The sequence below is a fragment of the Dysidea avara genome, chromosome 1, assembly GCF_963678975.1.
Source record: "Dysidea avara chromosome 1, odDysAvar1.4, whole genome shotgun sequence".
NCBI classification, from domain to species: Eukaryota; Metazoa; Porifera; class Demospongiae; order Dictyoceratida; family Dysideidae; genus Dysidea; species Dysidea avara.
Window position 1 is genome coordinate 30089219 of NC_089272.1, and position 22688 is coordinate 30111906.

Below are 22688 nucleotides of genomic sequence, written 5' to 3' on the forward strand. Positions count from 1 at the left end.
GACCCTAAAGAGTGGCCAAAGGATCCCTTTGAGGATCTAGAACCCCTCAGACATCTAATTGCTGACCTCAGAAGTGAAAAAGACAAGCAGCACCGGATCCACCCCATTACAGATTTGAGTCCCATTTATCTGACAGCAAGGAAGCAAGACGTTTGTAAAACATGGTTGCTTTGTCAGCCATTCCTCCTGTGGCTGAAAAAATTAAAGGAGTAAAGGAACTCTGTTCAACTTCACGTATGCGAGCTTCGTAAGAACGCTTCTTACACAATTCATGTTTTCTGTAAATAGCACTGGCACTGGTGGTACGATTACTAGAAGCGTGTGGGTTAAATACTTTTAACATCAATGTAAGTTTTCTCACAATGGCCACCCCAAAAACCATTGGCTGAAATATCTAGTCAAGCACTATTATACTGTACCATACTAACACAAAAACATTATTCAGCTTTTTAAAATCACAAATTATTCATTGTAAAATTTTGACTCAAACTGTACATATCAATGGCAATTTCAGTGCTCCTTAAGGCAATATGTCTACTACTAACAGTTACATACACAGACACATACAAAATATAAAACACTGTACTGATCATTGGTGGATATGACTACTACAAACTACACATGTACACAATGGCAATATATGATCATGGGAAGCAATGGATTTATGCAACTTGTTCATATGCCATGGATGAAGTAATTTTGTTAGTAGTAACATGTCCATTTCCAGATGTGACTGTCTGCTGCTGTTGTGCATTGTTGGAAGTGGTAAGGTGTCCATTCCCTGTTGTGGTTGTTTGTTGCTGGGGTACATCATCCGTCTGTTGATGTTGTACACCATTAACCTAAATAAACATTATAATTCTATGTCAACGCTTGACATTTTTCAGCAATCCATTTTTATATTCATGTATCGTACAGTCCACTTATAATTTCACACGTGCGTGGCATTTTTTGTATAATAGTGCCACAGATTGTAAAGCAAAATAATTCCATGTACACAGGGATAAAACTAAGGCCAAGCATGGATGCATTTAAAGACATGCATGTATACACTTAAAGCCATGCGCCACAGACACACATGGGCCATTCCCTCATGCATGTGTCATGGCGTGATTGTCATGGCATATATTGGTCCAGACATTTTCATGACAGATGTTCAGCTTTAAAAAATTTATATATACAGTGGTGCTGCCCAGACAAAGACTCTACAGTACCATCAACATAACCCAAGCAGCATTGCTGGTCACCATAAAAGCTTATACTTAAAACAAAATCCATTAATAAAATGCCAAATCAATTCTGGTTGTTTTATTAGAGTATTGTTCCATTAGAGTATACGCTGTGACTACACAGATGGTCTGATCTTACTGTCATATTTATGTTGCACAAGTCAACCAATATGTTACTCTGAAGCTCTTACCAATTATTTTAAAGTGCTTTGATATTAATATATATGTTTACTTAAATCGCACATGTTGTGTTAACATGATGTAAACTGTAGGATACTGAGAAAACTGTAGTGTTCCTTGTGTTGAATTTCATCAGTTTCATAGAAAGAGTAAGATTATACAATTTCACTGCAAAGCAATACTTATTAAACAGGTTATTGCACCTTTTAGAAATATCTCACAGTATGTGTAAATACTGAGTTAGTAGCATAAATTGATTCTCTTTGTATTATATGATATATACCTTTTCTTTTTCTTTTGGCTCACTGTAAGTCCGAGCAACATTAGCTGGTGTCATTCTAGTAGAAAGAGCATATTCAGTTCCATTAGCAAGGGCTTGACGGGGAACACTTGAGTTATTATTCTGTATGGATAAAGATCAGCAAAACTACAGTTAGCACAGAGCATCTTGGTGTCTTGTTAATGTACAGTGTATGTGTTTCAATATTGCTCAAAAAAGTTTAGGAATACAGTATGCTTGATTCAACAAACAAAAGGGTTATAGTAATGTCATCACTTGATTGGACAACCATACCCAGCCAACAGTCTATTTTATTTTTATCATTGTGTTGTATGTTGATATTGGCTTTGCTCCCAACATAACTACACAGTTGGTTTAAATATGACACTTCAAGAGTATGTGAATGTGATAGGCCGTACGGTACAGTATAATTATGAACAACTGTTGGATAAACTCCACTTGTAACTACAGAATCACTCACCATAGTTACTGTTTCATATGAACCCAGTGGTACTGGTGTTTCATCGGGCTTTTCTTTAACAGAGTCACTATTAGACTTTGTCCTACTGGATGATGACTTGTGACAGACAGCCTTAGGTGGTCGGGCACAGTTCACAACTTCACTATAGTCTTCAATTACACGAGAGGTCATTTGCGGCTTGAATACTGATAAATCCATGCTGTCTTTTGAGATGCTATCCTTTGAAATGCTATCATGATGAGTACTAAAGAGCACAAGAGATATGTGAATTATTATTATTATTACTACATATTATGTATTACAACTTGTTCACAGTACGATATACATTACAAATATTTTGTAACTGATGGAGTATCGACACCAATAAATCAATGCTTGTACAGTATTCATGCAAGCATCAGCATCATACGATGATATTGAACAATAAACACCTATACTTATTGAAGTATAGTAATGCACATAGCGAAGTAACTAACCTGTTTACAACATTATATATCATTTGATCATTTCCAGGTTCACCTGAAACAAACAATAACACCACTAAAACATTACTGTATAATGTGTTACTGTACACACAAGTACAACACAATGGAAATTGTCATAAGTAAGAAAGTGAACTACATAAATACTGTACCTTTCTTTTTATTATAATAGCTCCAGTACACCAGAAGAATTATAATCACTATGATCACTATCACAGCCATTCCTCCAATAAACCCAGCAATGACACCTCCAACTACACTAGTGCAACTGCACTCATCATCATCTGCTGGCTTTCCTAAAATATATTTATCATCAATAGACATAATACTACATGAGAGTGCTATACACCATCTGAAGTTTGTATAAGGGCAACACTAATTAAAGTCAGTTGCTCATGAGCATAACTTACTCCTGCTATACAAGTGCAGCCTATAATTATTTTAAAACCTTTTCAGTGTTTCTTAAGTTATCTACTAGTTCATGCACGTACATATGTGACCCAGCCTGGGAAAAATGGTCTTATCGCCTAAAAGTATCAAGAAATGCCAGTTTTAAATATTAAATTGGTATATTGTAGCTTGCCAATGGTTGCAGCTATATATATCAAATTTACACACATTTTACACCACTTACCATCCAGAGCATCCACTGTGCAAGTAGACAACAGTTAAGTTTCTCACCATTTTAGATAGTTTTTAAACCGAGGTTGACTGTAGCAGGTTAGCTCCAAAAGAAGAGGGATGTGGGGGTCCAGAAGGAGGGAAAGAGACTGTTTTAAAAATTGGAAATAAGGCGTAGGGATAAGTTAGGCTAAGTTATGGGCCATTCAGGTTTCAAAACTTGCTAAAATGGGAGGGAAATTCATGGTACAGGTCTTTATTCAACACCACGGAGCTGTACAGCTGTATACAGCCATCCCCAGGCTGACCAGAGCTCAATTAAAGCCCCACACCGCACGTATGGATCACCACTGGGCTTGAGAAAAGCAGCCAGCAAAAACAGACCACTCATATCTAGCTGCATGATTGCGAAATTAGATAGCTACACTTAGTGTTCTTGGGGAAAAGTTGAATCTGGCAATAAGACCTGTTTTCCAAGATCCAGTCACATATGTGGCTTTTCATTTTAACCAGTAGCACATACATGTGATGTAGCAATATAGCAGGTACTGCTTGTATTTTTTACACATACAACTCAGTAGGTGTATTGTGTACAACTTAAGGAGAAGATTCTAATAATTTCATTTCATGAGTGCCTAGTTAGCAGTTTTTGCAATCGCTTCTTAACGGAAAGTATGTGCAAGCATTTCCCAATAGTACTTTGCATCATCTTAGCAAGATTACGCAATAAAAATATGGAGGACTCCCTATTTTTATTATGTACTCTTGATCTTAGTGAATATATATGCTTACCTATCCAGAGTACATACTTACAGGGTAGTAATGCACCTCTCGGCAACATGATAGTAAGCTCATGAAATGACATGATTATTATCATGACACTAAAAATAGTATGAATCTAAATGAAAGTCTTGCTAATAAGAACCAATGTCGTATACTACTGTAACAATGTAATGTTCATGCAATTATAGTTCTACACTAATTTGGCATATGTACGCATAATACACATCTGAACAACTCATGAAATACTATTAGGTATCGGATAACAACAATCACCTGTTGGTTGTATCACAGTTGTCATTGTAACACGTACAGTTTTAGTAGTAGTAGAAGTTGTGTGTTCTGCATACATATGCAACATATTATCAATACAATGTATTGGTACTTGTTAACACTCACCAACAGGTGGTAATGTAATGGTAACAGTTGTGGTTGGTTGTATAGGAGGCATTGACATAGATGTATTAGTTGTTAATACAGTATAACTGGTTAGTCCAGCTCCACAACAAGTATTAATAGCTACAACAGTTACATAGTAAGTTGAGTCATAGGTCAGTCCATGAATAGTGTAAGATGTCTGGTTGGTAGTGATTGTTTCATTGTAACCATTTCCATTAGACCAGCTAATTTCATAAATTACTGGGAACATGTCCACCACCTCATCCCATTGTACCATAAAGGATGTACATGCTCTTTGTGAAAATCTGATGTTCATTGGTTTATCAGGTGTATCTGTATACATGGCAAAGTAACATGTACATACGTAAGTTTACATTACATTTCTTACAGCATTTTAAGTTTATTGTAGCAAACCTCCAAATAAATTAAGGTCATGTGATCTCTTATAAAAGTCCTGTAAACTACTGCAAGAAGTCACAAGGTAAGCAAATGGGAGAAAAATGGAGATTCTTTACTTTTACAGGTGTAATAAAAGTCAGGTACAACTGAAATAATTATTTTTGACCTGCTGGGTCATTAATAGATGTTACAATATTGTATGATATTATAATACTGAACATTAAGCCCTAAGCCCAAACATGGAATTCTCTATAAATTATGGTATGTATCATTGTTTAGTTAAATGCAGAATTTTCCATAACAATTATGATAAATGTGAGAAAACAAGTGCACCACACCATGCATATTATACTGTCAGAGTTGGGGACGCGTTACGTAATAATATTACTTTTAAAGAAACGAGTAATACAATGCGTTACATGACAAAGTAGCAAGTAATATGTAACAGATATTGCATCCGGATATTGTAACAAATGTAATGCGTTACTTCCTTTTAAGGCACATTGTATCCAGGCATGTGATTGATTGCATTTTGGGTCCAGACAAGACTGGAGATAGCATTATAGGCATGGACAAAGAATGATAGTGTATGGGGAGTGCCCTTGAGGCCAAGATACAACAACAAAGTATGTATTTGTGGCTGAACTACACCAGAGAAACACGTGTCTCGCTCGTGTTACTTGTAGTTATAGGCTGGTAACTTGTATTTAGAAGGTTGGACTTACTTTATAGTTTGTAACGAACAAATGTAATATGTAATATTATTACTATAGTTACAGCCCTCAAAGTAGCGAGTAATATGTAACTCATTACTTTTTTCAGTAAGTAATATGTAACTGTAGCACGCTACATCGCATAAAAGTAACGAGTAATATGTAACTAGTTACATTTTTAGTGTAACAACCCCAACTCTGTATACTGTATTAAAAGGAAGAAAGGAAACACAATTTTCATGCACATGGTCACTTCTCCGAAGCATACAATCTTTTTGCATTATAGCTGTCTACCAGATAGGGCAGACCTCATTCTAAATTTTGATTTTAACATTATTCCAGCCATTCCAGAGATATGGGTAGGCAAAATTTTGATATTTTTTTAGGTTTTATATTTCTCTCCCCTTCTTAAGGTATTCAAGGGCTTCTCCTTCTTTTTGTACACTTCACTAAGACAAAATCACTATAAACACACACTCTTTACCCGATTACCTTTCAACATGCAAAAGAGGGTGTGTAAATTAAGGCAAGTTCAGACACCACATTTGAGACTAATCTGACTAATATTCATAGTGTTATGCAGTAGTGTTATGGAAAATTATTGCCAAACAGACTGGCTCATAAAAGCCTATAACATGACGTTTCTAGTATAGCTTAACAGTGTAGCATCCCAAAACTAGTCCAGAAGCCTTTGAATGTGATTATGAAGCACACTGGAGTTGATATCAAACCCTGTGCTTAAAACCAGTCTATCACGGGTGATCAGAGAACTTGTCAGTAGTGTTGTAAACTAGGCCAATATCTACATTAATTTTGCCAGCTGATGATCTACAATGTGGTATGACCTTGAAGCCTGACCATTACCAGTTGTCACCTGCTAAACTGAGAAGCAGCCACAAAACTAATTGTGACTGGATTTTGGAAAACATTCCAAATCACACATCAAGATAAACGGTTTTAAAGAATTCAAGTCAACATAAATTGCCAAGGATAGCAAGCATGTGTATGAAATTTAAGTTAAAAATGTATTAATCTGTTACCAGGAGCTCATAACCGCCACAATGCGCAAAGGAGAGTAACACTCAGGATATAGCTGTGTTTCAGAGGAGGCATATATGACACATTCATGTGAGCCATAGGGTTTATAAAGAGAAACTATTTCTGGAGGGTATTGCTAAAAACCATGTATCAATTGAAAGCTTTCTTATGCTGGATTCAGTGGTGTAATAAACCATATTCAACCCCTATGGTTTGACTTATACATGGTCTGCTGGAGACTTTGTCACATGATAAATAACTTAGCATATGAAATGGAGGATAAGCAACCACCAGGGAAGAGAGTACTGCTAACAATGAAGCAAAGAGAGCCTTGAAATCCTTCAAAAGTCCGTTAAGATGTTAGTTTGAAAATTTAAATATTCAAAGCATGCAATTAACATGAATTCTTTTGGATGGTGCTTATTTCATGTCATACATCCTCTGGCTGTATTTTATCTTTTGCAAAATTCCTTTGCAGCCACATGTCCTTATTAGAGATGAGAGAGCAGTAATTTCCTGGGCTATGCTTGGTTATGTTAACAGGTGCTAGCAGTTAATATACAGGCATAGAATGTCAGTAATATGTAGTGCTATAGGGTAGTAAAAAGAATGATTCTGGTTTTGGTTTTCTACAGTACAGAGGTCTTACAAAATGGTTACTTAGTTCATATAAGCGTCTTTGGTGCTTATAAGCTCCTTTAATGCTTATAAGCTCCTGCTATTTGCCTTTCAGACCACTTCCAGGATGCATAGCTGCTTGTTGAGTTTCCTACAAAATAAGTCAGCAGTTAGACAAGCAAAGTAGTATCACAAGCGTTCAAAAAGGGGTAAAGGGTGGGGGGTGGTGAGGTGGGCAAGCGATATATTTCAAAATGGATGATTGAAGTCCAAGCACGCAATTACAGGGCTGTGCTGGATTCTTAGTGGCTGATATGTAGCAAAATCAACAGAAGAAACATTTGGCCAACAATATCAAACCATCCACCAGCAAACCACTGATTCTTGCCTAGCCAGGCGCTTCACAAAGCCAGAAACCACCTTTTGAGCTTACCACACCACTCTGTTAAAACCAGCCTTGAGCAGTTAAAATAATGCTAAGGGCCAAAACTATAGTATGATAGTGTAGCTACCCAGTGGTTGATTTTGCCTGATGTGCAATTTAAATTGGTTTTGTAGAATCTGGTTAAAATTGTAGAAATTAACCTGAACACAGATCCAAGTAACAGCATCTCTTTAACAAGTTTTGGAGCTTGTATCTTGGCTTGTTTACAGTCTAGCTTAACTTGAAGAGTGCTCTTTATTGAGTACAAAATTCAATACCTACAATAGGTGTAAGTGCAGAGCTTAATATCAGCTCAGGAAGCTAGACTTTGAAATAGTGTTCAGAGGTTTACTGTGATGTTTGATATTTAGTATAGCAATGTATCCCCCAAAATTAGCCAAATTGTGCACTTTTTCATAAAAGCATGAAACTTTCCACATATATAGTATTCCTTATGACATGTATTTTTATGTAGTGCCATCACGATTTGACCTTTGGTGACTTTTGTGGCCACTTTTGTACAGAAAGTTGTCTTTATCTCCCTGATGCATCAACTGACGTGTTAAAACCTGATACCAAAGTGAAGGTCTTGTTGAACAAAATAATTTGGTTTTATTTGAAGCTAATAGGTAACTCTATTTCAAAGTTTGATCACTTTTATTAGCTGCAAAATTCTTTGAGTTCACCTACCCTTGGGGTGTAAATTACTCATGGGGAGGCAAATTATCTCAAAATTCATGGGTAATATGAATGATCATAACTTTGGAATGAAATCGCCTATTAACTTCAAATAAAAATTAAGTTGTTTCGTTCAACAATATATTTATTATGGTACCATGTTTTAACAAGTTAATTAATGCCTCAGGGAGATAAAGACAAAAATGATTAAATTTCTGGGCAAAATGGCCACCAAAGGTCAAATCTGTGATGGCACTATTAATATCAAAGAAATACATATCATGAAGAGTACTACTTATGTGGAAAGCTTATGAAAAAGTGCACGATTTTTGAATTGTGCCGCTATATGTACTAATTTTTTCCAAGTGGCTAATTTGCGAGTTTGTTTTCCATCCGTTACATGTTATAGTCACATCCTACAAAAACCATAACTTTAAACACAATGTATACATAAATTAACTATTGGAATGCAACACCCTTTATGGTTAAGAAAACAGCTACAGAGTTACAAAGCAAAAACCAAACAAAAGTATGATCATGGGATAGTGGTACCCTAAAAAGTGCACAAGGAAATGTTGAAAAAGTTGCCCAGAGTTTGAACCAGGGACCTTTACACTTAACACCCAAATCTTTTAACTACTCAACCACTCTGTCGTGGCTGTTCACCTAACTTTATTTCTACCTTAGAAACAAAAGTCAGGCCTAAATCTGGAACATTGACAACATTCTATGAGCATTGTAACAAAAATTGTGCATTCACAGCTATCAATATTTTATTAGCATTAACATCATTTAGACTATTTCTTGACCCCCGTCTTTGAATTTACATCTTTTCCGTTCAAGTGAATTTACTTACTGTACATGCAGACAGATACTCAAGGAAACTATAGCTAGCCAGGAGCATATTATATAGTATACATATCTGTACTCACCATACACAGTGACAGGATCACTAGGTGCCATCATCCCACACCTGTTCACAGCAGCTATACTCACATTATAGTTTACATCACCACTCAATCCTGTTACAGTGTAACTGTTTGTATTCCCTGGAACTGTCCCGTTGTACATTACACCAGTATGTAGGTTAGTCCATATTACTGTATAGTTGTCATTGACAACTGACGATGTCCAGTAAACAGTGAACATTGAAGAATTAATAGAGGTCACCTCAATTATAACTGGTACAATATCTGGAGATGATCAATACCACCATTATAAATTAACACCATAGCGTGCATCTATCGTATATGGAATTAGATTGTGTCTGCATATAAAATGTGAATGCTTAAAAATTTACCCGTTATGCTTTGGGCATTCTCAGCATGTTCAGTCTTTTTAGTTAAACATACAGGGTGTACCATTATTACATGTGACACTTTCACATCTCAGATCAGAGGAGCTTCCCGGGCTACATTTTGTATGTAACCCAGCTAACTTGGCTATACATATTAAATGTTACCGGGCTACATCTGGGCAGCAGTTATATACACATTAAGGTTGAAATCGATTGTGGGGATCGAATAATACCATTGGGCTAAGGTAGAACTAGTGCTATAGCTTATTCACTGATTGTTCTGCATGTTTTCAAATATACGGATACACCTCCATCACAAAACTACCTCTCTACACGGAGCAACCACTCTACAAGCAAGCTTACCTATCTAGGCCTTTAGTGAACTCCGTAACTTTTCCATAAATGATCTAATGGCACTGATTAAAACATTAAACTCACATAACCAATATTCTCCATGATAGCTTTAGAATATGTCCGTTCATTGTAACTGAGCATAATCACAACGTACTAGCTGCTGACCCATAATAGAAAATTTTAGGTATGCATATATAATACATCCAGTGGCTGCACTCGTATTGGCTTGGGTGATTGATTGCCTTGTACAGGCTATCAGGCCTGATAAGTTTTACATATTAGCTGTAACATGAGGAATTTGGGCTTTGCTTGATATATGCTCTCTGCCCTCGGGCCTGCAACCCTCGGGCAGTCAGGCATACATATAAGGCAAAGTTCTCAAGCCTGTATTACAACTATTACATATATGCATGTTTTAATTAGGCCAGTGGTGGAGGAAGTAGTTGATATGAGGGGGGGGGGGGGGGGGGCTGACTGGAGTATAGAGTCTCTGGCAGCAGGGGGTCTGGGAGGCTGTCCCCCCAGAAGCTGTAGCCATTTTAGCTTTCACAATGTCTCAAAGTTCATGCAATTTTATAGGAACAATTTCTAAAACACCAACTTTTAGTCAAAACAGGTTTTTTTTCCAGTTAAAAACTTTTTTGGCAAAGCTTTTAGCTGTTGACTACACAGTTAATGAACATATAGCATTTATAAGCAGTACAAAACAGCCTATAGCCACCTGGAAACACTTGATACAGTGGTAAGACACCAACTCTTAAAGTAAGAGGTACCTGGTTCAATTCCCACTGTAGGCAACTTGTTCATGTTTTTTTTATTTATTTAAAGCTACTTTTAGGAACACATTTTTTATGAAGGCCTTGACTGCTCTATTAGGGTATTTGAGCATTCTATTAGAGTATATCAATCTTAATCACAGTTTTCAGCCCCACTGCAAGAAGGATAATTTCAGCGTGATATCATTCTGAGGGGGGGCTAAACCCCCCTCAGCAGAGTGATGGGGGCTTCAGCTCCTAGCCCCCCCCCCCCCCCCCCCCACCCTTCTGCCGCCTATAAATTATGCTAAGCATTCTCTTAAAGGAAATAATTGAGTTAATAAAGCATTGCATAGTTCAGTTACTAGCTATCAGCAAATAGTCACTTTCACAATTTTTTCACACGGCACATTTCAATTATATTAAAAGATGGCTCAGACATTCTCAAGCTATACTCCTAAGTACTTATTTTACCACTTTAAGTTACTTTAGGCATCCACATAGTGGTTATTTGGTTAGAAATGGTATCACTACATCCAGCAAATCCCACAATCATTTCTTTTTTGTCCTCACAGTTGCAAGTTAACAAACTTCTGTATAAAAGTAATGTGTATGCATGCAGGTTTGTCTTCCTTCACCTATTAGGTGAGCATATCAGAGTGGTATACATTACCTAATATACATGTACTATGGCCTCTCAGGATTTGCCTAATATATAGTCATGCCTGTGCCCTTGGGCCTATGGCCCTCGGGCTTGGGCATATATATCAGGCAATTCCATTGTGGTCATCATATAACTATTGTAATTTCATAATTATATCTAACATTCTGTTCTGAAAATATGTGCTGCTCAATCTTAAAGAAACACTTATTATTATATTTGACATCACAGCAAGTTATGTTCACAGCAAGTTATGTTGTAACTCCAACTAATTCTGTGATGTGTCCCATGGTTCAAATGTGATTATAGAAGAGATTATGTGTCTTATACTTTGATACTATTGCTGGCATATTATAATCAAATCCACTGAGAAGATTGGGTGTCCATTGTATGTACGTAAATGTACATGCATACTGCATTTGCATGTATGCGCTTTCAATGCATGCATGCAGAGTCTCTGTGTGTGTGTATGTCGGCATGCACTTTTGCCTATGGTCTAACTACAGTACATGGATGCAGCAGCAGTTACAGCATTAGCCTGACAAAGCTAAATTCTGATTACAGATGAGCTAGAGGTGCATACAGTAAAGTAGCAAAGGAGCCATCATGGCTAAACATGAATAATTGAACACAAAATTGACTATTAATTTTATGTACAGTGGTTATGTATAATTCACCATGAACTGATACAAGCATTTTATCACATTCTATACTGTACCTGCAGTTGTTATGACATTCAGGTATGCTCTGTTGCTCAACATATCACTGCCTACTTTAAGCACATACCATCCTTCATCATCAGTTGTGATGTTTTCTATTTTCAATGCACCATAATGTGTGGTATTCTCAAGACTGAAACTTCCAAATTCTTTATACCTTGATCCTGTTACTAAATGTTCATAAACACCACGCTGTGCTATAAATTTTTTCCAGTGTGATGGAATATCAGACAAATTTCCTTCAAATTGACATTGGAATACAGTAATTTCTCCAGTACATTTTGTGGTGTTGGCTGGGTGAGCTGTTATTGTCACTGAAATAAATATTTCAACATATACATAAGCACTGACTATGCATGCTACATATACAATGTACTCAGTTTGCGAAGTATGTACACACATTTTTATAGTGACAAAATTCTTAAGACACACTTAGTTGCCTGTACATTACTGCAATCATCTGGTGCTACAATGATCTTGTATGCATACACTGATACATAGTGTACACTTACAAATAGTATAACAGATATATACTAGGGATGCCAAGATAGTCATGACATATGACATATTGTGAAATAAAATCCCATGACATAGTATGTCATGGCCCATTTAGTGACAGAGAAATAGCACACAAATTTGGCTACTTTATTGTACAAAATTAATTATTGGGACCAAAAACTATGTGCATTATACTTTGAAAGTATAGAAGTTTTGTGGAAATTCACCAAAGGGAAACATGTTTTGTTAAGATTTTTCTAGATCAAGTTATATCATGACATACGATAATCATGACATAAACAACTGTGACATAATAATTATGTATGACATAAACATTCTTTATTGTCATGGCATCCCTAATATATAAATGTCTTTTATTAGTTTGATGTGCAATGTGCAGTATGTACAATCGGTTATCTACTTTATGAAGACACACGGTAGTGTGTCGTGCGGCCCAAGAAGCCGGCGCGCCACACCCGTGAGTATATTGACAGGAAGAACGAAAGCGTCATATTCACACCTTTGTATCTCAGTGATTACTTATCCGATTGGAACCAAATTTGCAACACAGTTGTCCGCCAGCCAGGAGAGTCTACAATCCAAATTTGAAGGAAATCGCTCTAGCCATTTCCGAGACACGAGCTGCCAAAGTTTCGTTTTTTTTTTCTTCGTTTTTTTTTCTTCTTCGTCTTTTCGCACACTTGCAAAAATTGCTATAACAAGCAAACGCGTACTCCGATCGCCATGAAATTTGGCACACAGAAAGGGAGTCCAACAGCGAATCCTAGCATCAAATGTGGTACAAATCCGATGAATGGTTCAGACGTTATGACCGATTATTCGCATAAAACAAGATCGATTTGTTGTCACGCCTACAGGGTAAACCGCTTCATGGAATGAGTTGAAAATTGCTATGTAGATGGAGTAACCATCGTAGGAGTGCCTTTTGGTGGTTTGAAAGGAATCGAGATAAAGACCATGGAGATATGACACAAAACCCAACCTGTGTCACAATTACGCAATCGATTTTTACGAATAAAAAAGTATTAGTTTTCACGCCTACTAGGCAAACCGCTTAGAGCAATGAGCTGAAAATCGGTGTATAGCTAGAATAATCTTCATAGAAAGTCCTTGCAGTAGTACAGAAGAATCGGATTACAAACCACTGAGTTATGATTCTAAAGCCAACTCCGTGTAGCAAATGCGAGATCGAGATACTCTAATAGATCTAATAGAACAGTCACCCTAATAGAGCATTCGGCTAATTTATTTACTCCATTATAGAATTTTATTACATCACAAGTTATTCTGTAGGGAGTTCAGCTGCAAACAGTTAATCTTATAGACAGTTCAGCAAGAAGCAAGTCACCATGTGGAGAGTTAAGCAAATATCACTACAGAGATTCATAACATTACAAGTCACACTGAAGAAAGTTCAGCTATAAACAAGTCATGCACCCTGTAGAGAATTCAGCTACAATTAAGTCACTCTCTAGAGATTTCAGCTACATAGAATTCAGCTACACACAAGTCACTGTGGAGAGAGTTCAGCTACAAACAAATTACCCTGTAGAGAGATCAGCTACAAATAAAACACTTTGCAGAGTGTTCAGCTACAAACAAATTACCTTGTAGAGAGATCGGCTACAAACAAATCACCCTGCAGAGAGATTAGTTACACACAAATCAATTTGTATAGAGATCAGCTACAAACAAATCATCCTGTAGAGAGACCAGCTACAAACTAGACACAATGTAAGGAGTTCAGCTACAAGCAAATTACCCTGTAGAGAGTTCATCTACAAACAAATCAACCTGTAGAGCAATCAGCTAGAAACAAATCACCCTGAAGAGAGGTCAGCTACAAACAAATTACCCTGTAGAGAGATCGGCTACAAACAAATCAACCTGCAGAAAGATCAGCTACACACAAATCAACTTGTAGAGAGATCAGCTACAAACAAATCACCCTGTAGAGAGATCAGCTAGAAACTAGACACAATGTAAGGAGTTCAGCTACAAGTAAATCACCCTGTAGAGAGTTCAGCTAAAACAAATCAACCTGCAGAGAGATCAGCTACAAACAAATCACCTTATAGAGAGTTCAGCTACAAACAAATTACCCTGTAGAGAGATCGGCTACAAATTAATCAACCTGCAGAGAGATCAGCTACACCCAAATCAACTTGTACAGAGATTAGCTACAAACAAATCACCCTGTAGAGAGATCAGCTAGAAACTAGACACAATGTAAGCAGTTCAGCTACAAGCAAATCACCCTTTAGTGAGTTCAGCTACAAACAAATCAACCTGCAGTGAGATTACCTACAAAAAAGCACCTTGTACAGAGTTCAGCTACAAACAAATTACCCTGTAGAGAGATTGGCTACAAACAAATCAACCTGTAGAAAGATCAGCTACACACAAATCAACTTGTAGAGAGATCAGCTAGAAACTAGACACAATGTAAGGAGTTCAGCTACAAGTAAATCACCCTGTAGAGAGTTCAGCTAAAACAAATCAACCTGCAGAGAGATCAGCTACAAACAAATCACCTTATAGAGAGTTCAGCTACAAACAAATTACACTGTAGAGAGATCGGCTACAAATTAATCAACCTGCAGAGAGAACAGCTACACACAAATCAACTTGTACAGAGATCAGCTACAAACAAATCACCCTGTAGAGAGATCAGCTAGAAACTAGACACAATGCAAGGAGTCCAGCTACAAGCAAATCACCCTTTAGTGAGTTCAGCTACAAACAAATCAACCTGCAGTGAGATCACCCACAAAAACACACCTTGTACAGAGTTCAGTTACAAACAAATTACCCTGTAGAGAGATCAGGTAAAAGAATTCACCTTGTAGAGAGTTCAGCAACAAAGAAACCACTGAGTTCAGCTGCAAACAAATCGCCCGGTAGAAAGATCAGCTGGAAGATGTCACCTTGTAAAGAGTTCAGCTACAAAGAAACCATCATGTACAGAGTTCAGCTACAAAGAAACCACCATGTAGAGTGTTTAGCTGCAAAAAATCACCTGTAGAGAGCTCAGCTAGAAATAAATCACCCTGTAGAGAGATCAGCTAGAAGAGGTTACCTTGTAGAGAGTTCAGCTACAAAGAAACCACCACATAAAGAGTTCAGCTGCAAATAAATCACTTGTAGAGAGTTCAGCTACAAATAAATCCCCCTGTAGAGGGATCAGCTAGAAGAAGTCACCTTGTAGAGAGTTCAGCTACAAAGAAACCATCATGTAGAGAGTTCAGTTACAAACAAATCACCCTGTAGAGAGATCAGCTAGAAGAAGTTACCTTGTAGATAGTTCAGCTACAAACAATTCACCCTGTAGAAAGATCAGCTAGAAAAAGTTACCTTGTAGAGTGTTCAGTTACAAAGAAACCATCATGTAGAGAGTTCAGCTGCAAACAAATCATTCTGTAGAGAGCTCAACTACAAAGAAACCGCCATGTAGAGAGTTCAGCCTCAAACAAACCACCTTGTAGATAATTCAACTACAACAAATCACCCTGTAGAGAAGAAGTTACCTTGTAGAGAGTTCAGCTACAAAGAAACCATCATGTAGGGAGTTCAGCTACAAAGAAACCCCCTTGTAGAGAGTTTAGCTGCAAACAAATCACCTGTAGAGAGTTCAGCTAGAAACAAATCACCCCGAAGAGAGATCAGCTGGACGAAGTCACCTTGTAGAGAGTTCAGCTACAAGAAACCATCATGTAGAGAGTTCAGCTGCAAACAAATCACCCTGTAGAGAGTTCAGCTACAAAAAAATCACCCTGTAGAGAGTTCAGCTAGACAAAGTCACCTTATAGAGAGTTCAGCTACAAAGAAACCATCATGTAGAGAGTTCAGCTACAAAGAAACCACCATGTAGAGAGTTTAGCTGCAAACAAATCACCTTGTAGAGAGACCAGCTAGAAGAGGTCACCTTGTAGAGAGTTCAGCTACAAAGAAACCATCCTGTATATAGTTCAGCTACATTTCAAGTCACCCAGTAGAGAGATCAGCTGCAAAAAAAATATCCTGTGGGGATAATGGGCATGTAATAAATATATGTATATAATTTGTATAATTGAAGTATTACAAATCTTCTTTAAGTTCTTTTCTTCTTCCTGTGGTAAAGAAAAAAACACATGGGTTTAGAAAGCCCCAAAGCCAGCCATAGGCCGGCTTTGCAGTATACAAATACAAAAAGAAGTGATATCTAATCAAAAACAGCCAAGCTGTAAAAAAAGTGTGCGGCCCTCAAAAAGGCCATGGTGAAAAAAGATGTGAAATCCAAGGTGGCGGCCAAGAAATGGCTGTGATGGTAGGTTAATGGTTACATTTTAATAACGACAATTCAGGTGAATTTTGTGCCATTTGGTCTTGGCACCAAATTCACCTGAATTGTCGTTATTAAAATTTAACCATTAACCTACCATCACAGCCATTTCTTGGCCGCCACCTTGGATTTCACTTTTTCACCATGGCCTTTTTGGGGGCCGCACCTTTTTTTACAGTTTGGCTGTTTTTGATTAGATTGTATTATAATCAAGACACACGATAGTGAGTCGTGCGGCCAAAGAAGCCGGCGCGCCACATCGTGGGTATATTGACAGGAAGAAAGAAAACGTAATTTTCACACTTTTGTATCTCGGTGATCCATTATCCGATAGGAACCAAATTTGCTACAGAGTTACCCGCCAGCCAGGGGAGTCTACATACCAAATTTGAAGGAAACCGCTCCAGCAATTTCCTAGATACGAACTGCCAAAGTTTCGTTTCTTTTTTCTTTCTTCGTGTTTTCGCACACTTGCAAAAATTGCTATAAAACGCAAACGCGTACTCCGATCGCCTTGAAGTTTGGCACACAGAAAGGGAGTCCAACGGCGAATTCTAGCATCAACTTTGGTGCAAAACCGATGAATGGTTCGGGAGTTATGACCGATTATTCGCGTAAAACAAGATCGATTTGTTGTCACGTCTACAGGGTAAACCGCTTCATTGAATGAGTTGAAAATTGCTATGTAGATGGAGTAACCATCGTAGGAGTGCGTTTTGGTGATTTGAAAGGAATCGAGATAAAGACCACGGAGATATGACACAAAACCCAACCTGTGTCACAATTACGCGATCGATTTTTATGACTAAAAAAGGATTAGTTTTTACGCCTATACTAGGCAAACCGCTTAGAGCAATGAACGGAAAATCGGTGTATAGCTGGAATAATCTTCATAGAAAGTCATTGCAGTAGTACAGAAGAATCGGATTACAAACCACTGAATTATGATTCGAAAGCCAACTCCGTGTGGCAAATGCGAGATCGAGATACTCTAATAGAACAGTCACCCTAATAGAGCATTCGGTTAATTTATTTACTCCATTATAGAATTCTATTACATTACAAGTTATTCTGTAGGGAGTTCAGCTGCAAACAGTTAATCTTATAGACAGTTCAGTAACAAGCAAGTCACCCTATAGAGAGTTCAGCTACAAATATATTGCTGTAGTGTAGTGATTCAGACATTACAAGTCACACTGAAGAGAGTTCAGCTATAAACAAGTCATGCACCCTGTAGAGAGTTCAACTACACACAATTCACTCTGTAGAAGTTCTGCTACAAACAAGTCTTCATGCAGGGAGTTTAACAACCAAAATCCATCATGTAAAGACTTCAGCTTTACTAACAAGTTACTCTGTAGAGAGATCAGCTAGAAATAAGAGAGAGCTCAGCTAGAAAACGTCACCTTGTAGAGAGTTCAGCTACAAACAAATCACACTGTAGAGAGATCAGATAGATGAAGCCACCTTGTAGAAGGTTCAGCTGTGAAGTGAGAGAGTTCAGCTAGAAAAAAAAACCACCCTGTAGAGAGTTCAGCTACAAACAAATCACCCTGTAGAGAGATCAACTACAAAACAAGTCACCCTGTAGAGATATCAGTTGGATACAAGTTACCTTGTAGGGATCAGCTACAAACAAATCACCCTGTAGAAATATGTGTTGGAAACAAAATCATCTTTCATTGTTAAATATACAAATATTTTTAATCAGAAAAAAAACTGTACACAACATTTCTTCCTTTGTTCCAATATTCCTGCAGAAAAGAAAAGAAAAAAACAAGTTAGAAGGAAGCACCAAAGCCAGTTAGTCGCTGGCTTTGTGGCTTGCAATACAAAAAGAAGTGATATCTAAACCAAAACAGCCAAGCTGTAAAAAAAGAGTGCGGCCCCCCAAAAGGCCAGGATAAAAAAAGATGTGAAATCCAAGGTGGCGGCCAAGAAATGGCTGTGATAGTAGGGTAATGGTAAAAATTTTAATTACGACAATTCAGGTGAATTTGCGTTGCCTCCTCTACTAGGATTCGGCACCAAATTCACCTGAATTGTCGTAATTAAAATTTTTGCCATTACCCTACCATCACAGCCATTTCTTGGCCGCCACCTTGGATTTCACATCTTTTTTATCCTGGCCTTTTTGGGGGCCGCACTCTTTTTTTTTACAGCTTGGCTGTTTTGGTTTAGATAGTATAATACAGCATAAACATTCTGCAAATTGATTATGAAGTACTGTGTCATATTGCCTTCAGTCCTAACACTTACACTGCATACTTTAGTGGACTGATGTACCTGCGCATATAGTATCTTTGGACTCACTCAAAAGTGGTGACTAAGTGCGTAGGTTTGCTTTTTGTGAATAGTTTTATGATCCTAGTTCTTATATAGGCAGTTAGAAAATTCATTTTCACATGGACAGTCACTTCACAATGCAGCATAGCTATAGCTATACATTCAGAATCAGCAAATATTTTATCACTCTACCTTGACTAATTACGGCAATCAATATAATATGTAATACATATGTATTTATTGCTAGATGAAAATCATTGCTACAAAACCTGTTTAATAGCTCTATAAAAATAACTCCCACTAATTGCATTACATAGTCACTTAGCAACAAGGCTATAACTATTATGGGTTATTATTACTATCAGCCAGTGATGCTTGACAACCACACTACACATATACATACACTAACTACATGTACAATGATTGAAAGAAACTGAACATTGTGTTCTCTATAATTATATTATAGTCATTCATGTAGGATCCTTTGATATTGTGAAACCTATTCAGTAATTAGCATGAGACAATGTATTAAATTTATATCCACTTAGGAAACCTTCAAACTGATGCAGCAAACAGTAAGTCTGTTACCATCAGGAAATGTCTCTGTTGCTATGTTTTGATTCTTGTCCATTCTATATACGTTGCTATGTATGCGCTTGTCTAAAGCAACTACCCTACATGTATACACAGTTAAGTATTTATACTGCAGACTGTATAGATTTTAGTACTTCACTTCAAGGAATTTAGCTTATTGAAGTGAACTACCCATTCTCTGTATGTCTCAAAACTTTGAAAAGTGTCAACACCTATTGAACGTAGCAAACATCACAAGCTAGTCGACAACATGTTACATTCGCTGATTAAGTTTTAGTTTAAATTTATTAACAGGTGTTTATGTTAGGGAATATTCAGTTTGAATTGAGTATAAAAACATTTTATGCATGATGAAGCAATAATATTCATACAGCAATTAAATGCAAGATGGAGACATGACTGTGTGATGTGTGTATGAACCTGGTAAACACATTACCAAAGAGCTAGTTGGCATCCTATAAAATTATTGTGGTCAGGAAATATTCATTTTTACCACTTGAGGATAGCTTTCTCTCACTTCAAAACAAACCCATAAAAGTAATGTGAGATACCTATTTGTCAGCTGAATATTTGAAATTTGATGAAACGTTTCTATCAGCTGATCAATAAGTTATGGTACACTACACTGATGAACTGATAATGGTCACCAATAGCTTTATACAACATCTGACAACAGTACAAATTCACTACATATATACACATATACATACATGTTAATAGATAAGCAATGCTTTAAAACCAGGGAGGAAACATGATATATTAGTATATGCATTGTGAATTAAATAGCTAGCGGCGGTAAGTGCTAAAATAATAGTACGGGCGACATACAAACACGTGACAAAATAATTTTACAGTAGTAGTGAGCAGTTGTAAATATGGTCATGGAGTAGGGGAACATTACAAATTTACCGATCACCGATTAAAATTACTACATGCAACACACACCAGTACTCCAACACAGGTTACAATGTTCATGCTCATTTGAATAAAGCCAGTTAAGTGTACACTGAAATTAATATCATCATTATCAAATGAATACTGAAACTGAAGGGTAAGTTTGATATAGGGATTGCAGGATTTCCTAAATAAATTAATATGTATAGCAACTAATAAAGTATATGAAAACACACATTACAAAATGACACAATCATATTCCTGTGATGTATGGGTGTACCACAAACGCATTGAGTCAGTGTTTCAATACGTCATTACACACACATACATATTAACATTTGTGTGGCTGCTTGGTTCAGTTCAATTTACCTTCTCTCTCTCAGATTTATTATTATATCGTCAAGCTAATAATAATAGTACCTCAACTCTTGATCATGCAAAATCCTATCACTGAAGTGCTGTACTAAAAATGTACTGCAGCCAAAACCATATCATACTGTATATGAGTGTTATACACGTACTGTATTGTGTACAACATACATACCTGTGGACATGCCAACATGCTGCATAAACTACGAATATATTCCCTATACTTTTACACTCATTCCCATAGCTACTAGCATATTAACATATTTTCACTGCATGCAATGAACTGTGAACACACGACAATAATCCAAGTAGTGTACTGTCAGTAGTTGGAAAATATTTCACCATTTTGAGCATGCAGTAAGCAACTGTTACACCTCTAGCTAGCTATGTGGCTATAGCTAAAAGCAACTCCTTTTCGAGATGCCCTTCCTGAAGAGTCTATTCAAATTAGACAATTGCTATTAGAACTTAGAAGGTTGTATAGCTGCCAGGATTCACATGGATTCGAATTTGAATTCTCAAGCTGAGCAATCATCGTTCACTACAAAATTTGATTAATTGCTCGTGGCTAGCTATCACGCTCTGGAAACATGTTCACCTATCATTTCTAGAGGTGTGTCACGTCGTCGTGTATCTAACAGATGAAAGCGCCTTCCGAAAACACATCGTAAACCGTAGCTACACACATGAAAGGATCTTCTCCGAATGACCAAACAGCTCAGGTATTGGACATTCGTCACAAGGTAAAATGCGCCTATAGAAAAACTGATTACCTTTCCCATTACAGTATCCTATCAGCAAGAATAAGAGGACAACACAGCCTGCTCTGCTCTCAAGAAACATTTCTACGATCGTACTCATAAAGCCGGATATGCGCATGCGTTTTATTGTCATATTATTCGGAAGTACGCAGCGATTAATTAATACCATAATAATTATTGTAGTTCCACACAATAAATACTTTGCAAAGCATGTACACTGTTACCAATGTAGATAGAGCTAGAGTGCGCAGCCACTCCTGCAGCTCACCTGTGTGTAGCTAATGAGCTGCCTCCATGATTGACGTGGACACTGATGTAACATTCTTTGTCTTGTACCAGTATATACATACAAATGATGTGTGACAATTGTCTCTGCCTATTACACTGGTCACACTCAGTCATCTGTTCAAATTTTAGCTCTTTATTCTTCCAAAGTAGCTACAGTATATTGTAGTGCAGAACATGCACTCAGTTGAGCAATTATAGCTACTAGCTACATGATAAAATAAATAGCTAGCTATATTGAGTGACTTGGTGAAGATTGTGTTGTCATGATATACTTGAAGCCTGACGTCACTGACAACCAGTACATTGGATGCATCAACTACTGAGCACTGCATAAGTACATGTAGTTATAGAATGGGTGCAGTGTTATAAGCTCATGGTAGGCATTCCAGTATCCGAGATTTTTTAATTAAAAAATTCTCCGTATATTCCCTAATAGAACTCTGGCACAAAATGACAACTCGTGTTTAACTTGGGATTGCTCCGTCGTCCGAGCTCCAATGAGGATGAAAATCGCTGTGGGGTTTGTCCACACGCTGATCATCATGAAA

The 22688-nt window shown here is 37.2% G+C and overlaps 1 protein-coding gene across 1 annotated transcript; it reads right to left on the reverse strand.

Annotated features, from left to right (window-relative positions):
* Positions 1-429: 429 nt before the first annotated feature.
* Positions 430-21954, reverse strand: LOC136261208 (fibronectin-like). Its single transcript, XM_066055185.1, has 10 exons — positions 21865-21954; positions 12108-12422; positions 9255-9515; positions 4453-4785; positions 4330-4395; positions 2805-2948; positions 2647-2689; positions 2171-2414; positions 1693-1812; positions 430-842 (listed from the first exon to the last, which is right to left on the reverse strand). Exons 1-10 carry the CDS (start codon positions 21950-21952, stop codon positions 663-665), a joined length of 1794 nt encoding a protein of 597 aa, XP_065911257.1. The 5' UTR covers positions 21953-21954; the 3' UTR covers positions 430-662.
* Positions 21955-22688: the final 734 nt, after the last annotated feature.

What these genes read in the sequence shown, in the direction of transcription:
- LOC136261208 (XM_066055185.1), bottom strand. Translation starts at nt 21,952, where the DNA reads ATGAGTACGATCGTAGAAATGTTTCTTGAGAGCAGAGCAGGCTGTGTT. An exon ending in CTATTATAATAAAAAGAAAG is followed by an intron (nt 2,690 to 2,804) that starts GTACAGTATTTA and finishes TGTTTGTTTCAG; the next exon opens with GTGAACCTGGAAATGATCAA. An exon ending in AGCCAAAAGAAAAAGAAAAG is followed by an intron (nt 843 to 1,692) that starts GTATATATCATA and finishes ATGTTTATTTAG; the next exon opens with GTTAATGGTGTACAACATCA.